General features: G+C 34.4%; 1 protein-coding gene across 6 annotated transcripts in view; it reads left to right on the plus strand.

Moving 5' to 3' along the window:
• Positions 1 to 12,131, plus strand: part of LOC146997289 (uncharacterized) — a 330,931-nt gene that overhangs the window by 234,471 nt on the left and 84,329 nt on the right. For 4 of the 6 annotated variants that reach the window (XM_085817169.1, XM_085817168.1, XM_085817171.1 and 1 more), the window contains one exon: positions 11,091 to 11,504. The exons of the other annotated variants lie outside the window; for them this stretch is intronic. In XM_085817169.1, coding sequence (XP_085673295.1) covers positions 11,091 to 11,155 — 65 coding nt within the window. In that variant the 3' untranslated portion in view covers positions 11,156 to 11,504. Of the gene's footprint in view, positions 1 to 11,090; positions 11,505 to 12,131 lie in introns of those variants that run through there. 6 annotated transcript variants of the gene reach the window in all.

A 12,131-nucleotide genomic window follows, 5' to 3' on the forward strand; every position in this document is an offset into this window, starting at 1 on the left:
TACGAAAACGAGTACAAACGTTTTCGCTGGGTAAACATTGTTTGGTTCTTTCCACAAACAATCCGATACGGGCTAGTGTATCCGATTGTTTCGAGAAGAGCTGTTGAGTTGGCCCTGAAAAGGCAAAGACGTCTGTGTATATTTTTCGGAAAATTGTCGTAGCATTGAAAATTTTTTAAACGTTAGCGATGGAAAAATAGACGGGAAAATCGCATGTGCAAGAATTCTAGCTTCCCTCTTGGATGAAAGTTATAGAACCGCCTCACATACATACTGACGTTTCGAGATGTAGACAGGAGTGCTGTAATGCCACACTTTATATAAACACCGCTTCGCCTCAAGAGACAACGCAATTTGATTAAAAAAAGAGAAGATACGGCCACGTAATATTAAAATCGTAACACTAGCTGAATTGTTCTAACGTAAAAGTGTACGAGAAATCTGGTGAGTAATAAACAAGTAGTAATGTTTTGTAGAGACTACTAGTTTCGTTAACATAATAATAAATCTAGGATGCCTGTTATGAATCGATCACCCTCTCAAGCGCAACCCTGGTTGGCATTGTGCCAAAACACATAGACTCGTCCAAAAGGGGTGGTATTACTTGCTGCGACGTGAAAGGTCTTCTCATCTCCGGAAAAGCTATGCTGGAGGGAAAGAAAGTCCCCATCCTTTCACCCTATTTTGAGAATAATTCGGTCCGAAATGCGCATGCGTGTTTGCGATCATGGTCGCGGATGAGTCGGTCATGCTATATCACAGTTCTTTGTGTTGCCCTCTGCAGCTTAAGCGATGGTGTAAAATTGAAATTACAAACGATAACCGCTTCGCCGACACAGCGTAATGCAAAGTTATGTTCGGGCTGGTAACCCAACATAGCGGAGAGGCGTGGCTTATAGGATGATTATGCTTGGTGGAAGTAAACACAGGAATTTAATTGTAGTTTAAATAACAAGCTTGAAAGATGGTACGAGACAACTGACGAATGTTCGAATTCCGATAATGAAAGTAAACATGCTTTAATTCCGAGTTTTATAAGTAGTGCGAAAAATTGAGAACTAAATGCGAGGTAAATGTGATAGATGAAAACTACCAGTTTAAAAGGCAGGTGGTTGATATTTGGAAACCCGTCAGGATACATAATCTAGAGTAGACACTCCCATATGATAGTCAAACATTAAGGCATTAAGCTATACATTGAGGCAAAATTTTAATTATTAATTACAAGTGAAAATTAAGTATTTGTAATAAAATATCAAACGAGAGCATGTTAATGTAAATCCGGGCATAGAATCATAGGTTTAATAATTGAGAATTTCTTTTAAAGGAATGCCATTGATGTAGAGTTGGCTTCGATCGCATCGATTCGATTTATTGCATCATCACGTAGTTTTGATAAACGTTAAGTTGGAGTAGAAGAATTAAACCACCGTGAAATTAAAAAGAACAGTAACTGATTTTCTGTTTGTGAAATCCGATAGGAAAGAATGCAAATAAATGTTAATCTTCAGTGAAGTGTAGGCGTCAGACAAGTGTTTTAGCCTTTTACATAATAAAAACGTTCCAATAAAACCGTTGAAAAAAGAACGCAGAAAATTAAAAACTTGCATTGTCGACTGGTAAATAAAGTTATTCATTCATGATACTGCTTAATATGAGAAATGAACACAAGTTTAAACTGACATGCAAACATTTTAACAATATCTGCTTCACAGCCTAAGCGATAAAATGAATTTAATAACTATTAATCACCCCCTGTGACAGCATATAATTGAAAAATCTCCTCTCTCCACAAACACTTTCATGCGTATGAGTTTTCCTATATTTTAGAAATTAATTTTATCAGATTAGCGGGAAAAGGTTTATTAGTGGTTTGTGACTCAGGACAGTTTAAAGGATTACTTGTATTCTTACACTGTTTAAAACATTCTGCTTTGTACATAGTCCTACACTTTACAAATTCTACTCTGTACAAATTGGATATATTACACACAATATTTGCCTTTGTTAATAAAATAATTTTATCTTTTCAAATATGTAGTAGTGCACAATATGGGACATCAAACTGAACTCTGACCATCATTAGTGCACACCTGCTTCCTGTTCAAAGTATATGAAATGCAGATATGAAATGTTCTCAGTGATAAATAAACTCACAATTAGGGTTAATTCCCTAGAGAACTCGAGCTTAAATAAGCCTGAAAATTAACCCTCGGGCCGACGCTATCGAACACTTTAGCCACGTTTATCATGACTAAGACAACACATTGTTTATTATTAAAGGCACCTCTAATAAATTCTGTCAGACGCACCAACTGCTTCGTCACAGAGATTTTTTCTAAAGCCAAATTGCTGTGCGGGAAATCTGTCAAAAAAGGATGTATTCTGGCATGGATAACCTTTTCAAAATTTTGCTCGCATCGAAAAGAGGGCTGATAGTACTCAGTTTTTGTGAGGTCTTTGTGAGTGTTAGGCATCTTTTAACAGATTACGCAACGAGTGATGGTGTAGCACCGGGGTGCCTGGGTCTTAGACCCTATCCACAAATGAAAATATGCCACTTCGGGTACAATACAAAGTTACAACTTATAGTATTATATAAATATGCCCAGGATATCTTAAGGGTTTTTTTTCAAATAATTATTTATAATGGCCTTAATAAATGACTTGATGAATATTTGTAAGATGAATATTTGTAACACGCATACATGATTCGGTGATGAAAATGCTGTCCAGAAAAGCTGCAAACTCCGTCGAGCCATTGGGAACAATAATAAATGAACACATGAAAATTGTCAAGCAAACATTTGGTAAATACAAGACCCAGTCAGCATTATTAAAAATGTGATCATAATCATAGAATAAATTAAGTAAGGAGCTCAAGTTAAAAGTAAACAGTTACATACAATACAAAATCATACTATATATAAGGTAGCCATGGTGCAGTTAAGCTTAATCAAGAGTGTAACTAAGAACGGCCATAGGACTTTTGATATTACATTGATCATTTGCGTCGTAATCATAAATTTTAATTGCAGTGTTGTTAATAAACTCTATGTCTTTATAGAATTTCTTAGCAAGGCGATAGTAAAAGGTTAAAATGTGGTCAATTTTCAGTTCAGCATGCAAATCTGTAAATCCGAAGCTACCATAAAACATTACTAATTTGTCTCAAAACCCCGTTTTGTGCAGTTTTCAATTTCTTCCTTAAGGATCAACTAGAATAAGCCCAAACAGAGCAAGCATAAGGCAATATTGGACGTAGAAGGGACTTGTTAAATGAGTAACTTGTTGTCTATAGAAAGAATGCTATTTCACGCTGTTAACCCGCGAAGACGCGCGCTGCTTTTAGCTACGCGAGGACGCGCGTCGGGCTCCGTAGGTCCGAAACGTTATTTCTTAACGAAATAAAAATAAAATTGTTTGTGTAATCGAAGAAAAAAATTAAATAATAAAAAGTATATAAAATATAAAAATATACTTTGAATTTAATAATTCTAAAAAAATTGTATTTTAATACACTTTTAAGATTGAAATTATTTATCATTAACAGAAAAAATCAGACTGATTTCTTTTTGTGAGCAAACGAAATTTAATACTAATTTATGTAATATTAAATTTTTACAGAAATATTTTCAAAAAAAAACTTACATTTCACATTTTTTTTGCAAAAAATCGCGCTGTGTTTACCGCAAACATTTTTCTCTCACTTAGCGCAGCAAATTTGTGGTTTTCGGTCCTTTACGCTATTACATATATGGCATCTTTCCCTAGAACACTCCTGTTTTTTTGGCGAGTGTCCTTCCCAATTTTCCCTATATCTGCAATTTCCTTTTTCACTCAATTCGCGTGGAAATTTTGCTGCGAGCTTCTTTCTTGAATGTGATCCTTGAAAAGTTCTAATGCAAATTCTTTGATAAATAAACTTCGTTTTCTATATTGCACTACTGGCGTCCTCGAAGATAACAATAATATTCTAGTATTCATAGCTGCAATGTTGAACATACTAAAGAATACTGCCATTGGTCATCTGTTGCTAATTCTAGCAGTACTATAAATGGTTACTACATCTATAGCACCCTTTGTTAAATCATTAAAAGTCATAATTTCTGTTTTTTTTATTTGCTTCTCCAGTCGAAACATCGATGGCTCTGTCATTATGCATGGTGGACAATAGAACTACGCATTTATTTTTGTTTGGTGTGTAGGAAACTAATGTCATATTTCTTTGAAATCCAAATAATGATGATCAAACTTCTCTTTTTCTGCCACAAGTAAAATATATTGGCAGTTCTTTTTTATTTTTTCTGATAGTTCCCACGAGCGTAATTTTCTTTTCAAGGTGATTCTTTACCAAGGTATAACTGGTAAACCAGTTGTACACGGTAAGGTTGCGCCCTGGATTCAAAATAGGCTCTCTAAACCTCTTGACTACTTTATCAAGACCATTTTCTGAGCTGCACGACCGTTTGGGTTGTGTTCCTGCATGAATTTCAAGATTTGAAGTACAAAATGTCCTTGCATCAAAAACAGCAAAAACTTTAATTCCATATTTTGCAGGTTTACTTGGAATGTATTGAAGAAAGGAGCATCTTCTTATAAAAGGTTCTAATTTTTCGTCAGTTGTGATGTATTCGCCAGCATTTTTAACGAACTTTTCAAAATCATTTCTTACCGGAGCCAGTTTATCCATTTCTCTTCTAGAAGGACGATCTCTTAGGTCATCAAATCCCAAACATCTCATTAGGATTAAAAAACGTTTATGAGACACTGTTCAATGAAAAATGTCAAGCCCTGTCCCGTCAGTCGCCCAAACTTCGCAACATTTACGTGAGAAGCCTTCTATTTTAAAACAAAATTCTCCAAAACAAAGAAGACAGATAAATGATCTGATTTCTGTAATATTCTTGTGTCGAGCAGCTCTCTACCTTTCAAATTTGATGGCTATCTTTGACAAGATATCAATTCACGGAAACAGAAATGCTGAATTCATTACTAGATTCATCGCTTGAATCTAATGTCTCTTCAGAATTCGATTGGTGATCACTAAACTGTTCTTCATCAATTATTTCTTCGTCTTCTTCATTAACTGAATCTTCATCAGTCAACATTTCGGCTAATAGTTTCTGTAATCTTTTCATTTCATCGTCATAAATCAAATAGCGTGACATTTTTGCAACTGCCTGACATCTTTCACATTTTTAAATGACAATGCTAGCGAGGGTCTCGGGCCTGGGAAGCCCGGCTACTCAGTTTCTGAGAAAAGATGGAGGGATAAATTCCGGAAATGATTGTGAATGACATGTACCTGACCTTAAACTCAGCTACTAAGAAGTTCGATAAATTTCACCAAAGGGTGAAATTTTTGTATTATGTTTTTGTAACGACCGGGCCTGGTCGGACTTGCCTGTACCAGGGAATTGACACTCCGTAGAAATGTAGGTTTTTATTGAACTTCTCCTTTTTTGTTAACAGGATTGCCTGAGTCTTTTCCACATTAACCTTAATTTTCCATCTGATGAGTCAAGTCTCTAATGCATGTATGTGGTTTTGTAGCTGTTGTATAGCCGGCCTTGTGTAAGGATCACAGTGTCATCAGCATACATTGCGAGTTTTGTGTTGTTCAGAGTGGGTATGTCATTCACGTATATATTAAAAAGTATAATAGGTCCGCGAAGACTTCCCTGGGGGACGCCTGCAAGGAAAAGTTTAGGTGTAGAGAGAATTCCTGTGACACGAAAGACAAAGTGTCTACCTGTCATGCAGGATTTAATTATGTGTTTAATGTACTCTTGGAGCCCCGAAATGTGTAAATTGTAAATAAGAGCACCCAGCCAAACACGATCGAAAGTCTTAGCTTTGTCGAGAAAAAAGCCTCTTGTGACGTTATTACGTTGCAAGCCTTTACTGATTAATTCTAAATCTCTATACAGCTCTACACAGTAAAAGAGTCACAGAAAAACGGCTCAGAGTAAGTTTGTAATCACGTAAGTCAGGCACAGTCTTCTCATTTTCACTTCGATTAAGGATTCTGTACACACTAGCATAAGAAATATATTAGTTCATGCAGTTTTATACGTCGATATTTATAGATAATTGTTTTGGCTATGTTTATTATAATCTTGTTCACCGTAACGGCTGGAGTGCCTAAACCATCATGCTGTGTAAACAAAACTGAAATCTTCATCTCTGAATACTGTTCCACTAGTGTTTAAACCACTAAAATGGTGATTATGGTAGAACATCTTTGGTAAAAATTTACTCTACGGTAACCCTTGGCAAATCGTTTCTTATTTTATATCAAGATCGTCACCTGGAAGAATCGGCACAAATTTCAAGATTGCCGTTACACAAAACCAAAATAAGAAGTCAAAGACATACACAAACTTGGTGTCCATGTACACATTGACCTATTTTAACTTAAAAAAAAAAAACAGAAAACTGCACAAACTAGGTATTGTGCACTGCCTTAACTTTGCACATGTACACATTGATCTATTTTCACTTTAAGAAAACCAGAAAGTTAAAAATATCATGTTTACAAGAAAATATTCGCCACTGTCTTAACACACAGAGACAACCAAAAATACAAAAACAGAGAGGAATAAGTTACCAAAAATACATATTTTCTAACATAAAAATATTAAACAACAAAAAGAAAAATTAACACACAGAGACGAATAAATAAATGAAGCGTCATTTTTTTAACATACCTTTTTTTTCACATGCATACGTTTAGGCTTTCCACCACCATTTCCTCCATCCTCCAGATAAGCAATTCAATTAAATTCATCGTCTGTTATTCACCTCAGACATACTCAAACGATGGTACCCACACCAAAATAATAGCAAGTTCAAAATACAAGACCATACCACTTACGTGCAACCAAACATAGCAATTAAAAAGAATGGTAAGAACCAAAAACACGGGTCCGTACAAAAGGGTTACTATTACAAAATGTAGCCCAAAACTAAATTTATCACAACACGTTGGCAATATTTCCAGAAATAACCCCTTTATATTGACAAAAACTTATTTTTTTCAAAGGCTATTTTCGCCAACATTATCAACATTACAATAACGGAAAAACTTATTTGTCGCAATGGGCTTCCAGATTTCACGAACAACCAATACCACTTGGCGATTTTTTCAGACAAAAAACAAGGTGTACCATACAGTAAAGATTAGCCGCATCTTGATTTACTACTGCTACAACATAAAATATACGTCTTTCGTAGATTTCTGCAGTTAAACTCAAAAGTTTAAAATTGCATTTTGCTTATCATGACCAGATTTTATTTTCTGCACGTAGTTAACAATTACTTATGTGTTGTCAGATAAATGTTACCAGATACAGTTAATTATTTTTTACTATCTCATGAGACAAGTTTTTTTGCTCCTGCAAGACAGCTTTACTTTGTGTTGCAAAATAAATTCCTTCTCACTCTTTTTAGACTTGCCTACACATTAAATTTTATGATTAGGTAAGATGTGATTATCATAATTTTGTTTCTCTCCTTATTTTGGCAACTTTATATGTTGATTCGTTATTTAGGTTACCTACCAGTGGCTGACTGATACAACTGCTCATATGGTTCAGCTGGTAGGTTGAGTTTAATTTCTGACATAAAAAATTTAAAAGGCATACCCCATGTTTATTTTACTATAATCGAATAGTCAAATTGAAGAAATAAATGAGCCTAAATAGATTGTAATATCAATGAACATTTTTAATGACAGAGATTAACTTAAACATAGTTGCATACAGCAGAGAAAAAAGGGCGAAGAAGTAAGAATGGTATACATATACATACGTAATAAACAGTTACGTCATCATACACCGCGCGGATAAACGCGAACGGCGCATGCGTCAGGAGAAGCTCTCTTAAGCTAAACGTCGTATTATAATTTATGATACAACACAAATAATGGCTACTCTGTTTATAGGTACTATATGTTAAAATATTTTAAAAGCTTCCTTTAATTTGCATTCTAATAGTGATTTGTTTAAATTTAATTATGAATTATATTCACATGTAGTAATTGCATTTTATTTATTTTTGGCAATGGCTAAGCTCCAGTTTAACTCCAGTATTTAGAGTTTTTATATACAGATGAATACATATTCCTCTTTTACATGGATATAAGATTATTTTTCAGGAATTTAAGGAAAATGTGATAAATTGGATTTATAAAAACTATTTTGAATTTTGAAAAGTGTTTTTCCTCTGTTAACCATAATATAGTGCCATAAATTTCTGAATGTGTTTAGTTTTCATCCAAATAAATAGGTTTACAAAAATTTGTCATATTAATAGTTATTGCAGGATTTAGCATTATTATAAATATTTATTATAACAGATTTAGCTGAACTACATGTTTAGTCTCTCTGCAGATGAAGTCAAAAGTAAGTGGTTAGATATTTTTCTGTATTCCCCATTACGTAATTTTATCTGGTAAATTACCATTACTTATATACTAAAGGTGAAAGAATAAGCTTTCCTTGAAAATACAAAAATTTTTAGACATTTAAAAAAATTGGTATACTTAAAAAAAATCTCAAGCTGCCACATATGCGAAACTGAAAATGTTATATATAAAATATTTCAGAAATATAAATATTTTCACTGTTTGTTAACTATAATTCACTGAATTTGTTATATATAATCACAGATTAAGGTAGCAGTGCTTTTTCTCACTGCGATTTCTCATGTATTTTGATTCATAAATACATAAATATGTTGTATAAATATTTTCAACATTTCTGATTTTTCGATAGTAACCATAGGAGAAGGATTTGAGACTATCTGTGTAAAGTAATTAGGTTTTAGATCATCACTACACCTTCATATACTTTCACTGGAAGTTTTCTCTGTATATATACTGGGATGTGACACTAAGCAGTTGACAGTATGTATTTAAGAGGTCAAAGGTATATTGTAATTAGTATTTAAAATCCTGATAACATCCCATACACTGTCGGTGGAACCTAGATAGGATGTCCAAAGGATATACTGGGATGTGACATTAAGCACTCGGGAAGATGAGTTTAGGAGGAAATTGGGATATTGTGGGATGTCCTGAGGATGTAGTAAGTAGGACTTTAAATCCTACCAACATCCCATACGCTGTTGATGGGACATAGATAGGATGATTTTTGGATAAAATGGGTTGTGTTTAGGAGGTGAGTGGGATGTCCTGAGGATGTAATAAGTAAGAGTTCATATCCTAATAACATGCCGTACGCTGTCGATGGGACTTAGTTAGGATGTCCTGAGGATATACTGGGATGTGACACTAAGAACTCTGAAGGAGGTGTTTAGGAGGTTCGAGAGATATTCCGCGATGTCCTGAGGATGTGCGCATACCCCGCGAGCAACATCTTCGGGATATCCCAGGCATGTTTTTGTGCTATGTGGGTTATTTGTTTTTTCATCAAACTTGTTTTCTGATTCCAGTTACATAGCTTTTAAGGCCAGAAATTCGTCAACAAGTTAAAGTAAATTTGAATGATAGACGTTAGATGCAGTTTTCACAAATAGTTTAGCTTTCTAACAAGGTTTACTCATCTCAAGCGAACATAGTTTGCAGATTAGGTTACCGTGCTGTTTGAGCTGTGACAGATTAACAAATAGAATATGGTCTTTGTGCTGAAAATACAGCAAAGTCTAATAGATCGATACCATGAACTATTAGACCAAAACTCTGTTAAAAATTAATGTTTCATTCTGCTCAAAAACACTAATCTTAAAAGCTATTGGTCTGAACCTAGAGGCCATCCAAGTAATCTTAGAGAGCCAGCAAATGCATTTTTCTTCAGTTATTTAGCATTATTATGATACTATTTATCATGTCAAGGATTTGTAAGAACAAAATCGTGAAAATCCTGAGGATTTTCATGATTTTGAATTCAAATTTATATTATTTCGATTCTCACCAAAACCGGAACTGAAAATTGTGATATTAAACAAATTCAGAAATTTGAAGTTATTCATTTGATTATTTATGACTTGGCATTAAAATCGTTATAGACTATTTGGTTTTCATAATTATTTTTTACTTTCACTGCTGCTTGTATACTCATGTTTAAAGAATCAGGGAACTTCCCGAATTAATACAATATACACATTGACTACAGACACCTTGATATATAAAAAACTAAATTTAAGGAAAAAATATCTAGTAACAAAGTGCAGATCAGTGTTTTCACACACGCGTTTTGATACCCAATTGAGACACTTAAACTATACCTGGCTAGTAGAGAAAAATAATATAAAACTGTTAAAATTAAGACTTGGATGTTGAATAAATCTCACAAATACTTCGTTTCTGTTTTTGAACAAATGCATGGTATTCTCGTTCATTACTGTCGAGGAATATTATCATTTGTCTCCGACAGCTCTTAAAAAAATCTGTCATAACACTTTACTAAAACAAATGCATGCAACTTATACGGATTCGAGTATTAAATCTTTAGGAAAATTAGTTCTTCAAATTTCACATTTCTTTATGCAATACATGTGACATGGAAACAGGTTTCGATACGATATTGCTATGGATTTTTAAAAGTTTATTTCAAATTTGAAATTATTATGAGAAAAGTTATTACCAATTTCTTACTCAGTGGTTTTTTCGTACATTCTTGAGGTACATACATTATTAAAATTGCGAACTACAACACAATATTTAAGAAGAACTAACACGGCATTTTATGACGCCGCTAAGGAGTGCCAACATATGGACATTTTCAACCTATTTCACTATGAAATTTTACACGAGGACAGGCACCTCCGTCCATATGCCGCTTTTCTACTCAGTGGAAACCAGGATTTTCCAACATAATTTGTGTTTTTAAGTATGTAGTACTCTGAAAAACTTATTTGACTTGTAAATAATGATGTTTAGAAATCTTAGCCGGATGATCATGTGACACACACAGCCATGCCCACAAGATATTACTTATATTTTTCCTGTATATACTATTTTACTTTTTGGAATCGTATTTTATTTTCTGCATTTATGACTGCAACACACACCTTTTATGAACTGATTTAATACTATTTTATGTATAACTATTGTAAAACTTCAGATTTACAGCGCTACGATGCCTGGATACCTCATCGCCAACCAGATGTCTTATCGCTCATCACGTGACATTGGTCTCACCCCCTGCATCTGCTATCCTGTCTCCACGAGAACTACGTTCGGCATTTCCTTACCTGCAGCGCTCCTAGAAGCACCAAAGTTCGATAGCCGGAACACAACCTGCGATTTCGCAGGTTAATCGCGGCAAATAAGCGAGTTGGAGTTGGAGACTGCAACACATAACAATAAATAAACATTTTGTTTTAAATGAAACTGCTTTGTCTTTTTAAGGCAGAGCGGTGGCTTATGAATAAATTCTATTTTTGTATTAATTTGTATGCTAGGTTCTGTCCCTAAATTATTTCTACAGTTTTATGCCCATCACAAAAGATAATAAAAATGTAAAGCTTATGTTTGATTTGCAGCGTGTTGAAGATTTTAATATTTTTTGATTAAAAATTGATTTATGCCTTCAAAAGCTGAATTATGTTTAGTTGAGGACCGCTTTTTATGTAGCCCTTTAAGACGGTCAGAGCATACGCTTGGTTTCAAGATTTCTTTCACGTGCGCGTTCGAAGTTTCATGCCGCATTTCGCTATATAGCTCCCCACCGTTCCCTGGGTATTTATGCCTGTTGCGATCCTTGCTGTTTTGTATTTTTTGAGTGATCGTTTTGCTGTGTTTAATTGCTGCGATATTTTTGGATTACTATGAATATTATTTCGGCCATAGATATTGAATTTTCCCGCTGGGACATTCTTCGAATTTTACGAGCTAAAATGGCACCAGACCTAGTTCGTAAGCCGATACCTCGTGCTCTTCGTATAAAGATACTATGTCCCTGGATGAGTAATCTTCTACTAATTTTTTTCGTGTGACACTTCAGACATTTTGGCTATTTCCGAATAATAAGATGTTCGACCATAATTATTTGGATAAATTATTATCTCTGGATGTTTCAAAATGTGATACTTCGCGCTGTGCACGTGTTGACTTGCTCATCGAAAATTTGAAACGTATCGGTATTGAAGCATACGCTTTCGCT

Source organism: Stegodyphus dumicola, chromosome 5 (assembly GCF_044657685.1).
Source record: "Stegodyphus dumicola isolate Sdum_Otavi_A_Nest chromosome 5, ASM4465768v1".
NCBI lineage: Eukaryota > Metazoa > Arthropoda > Arachnida > Araneae > Eresidae > Stegodyphus > Stegodyphus dumicola.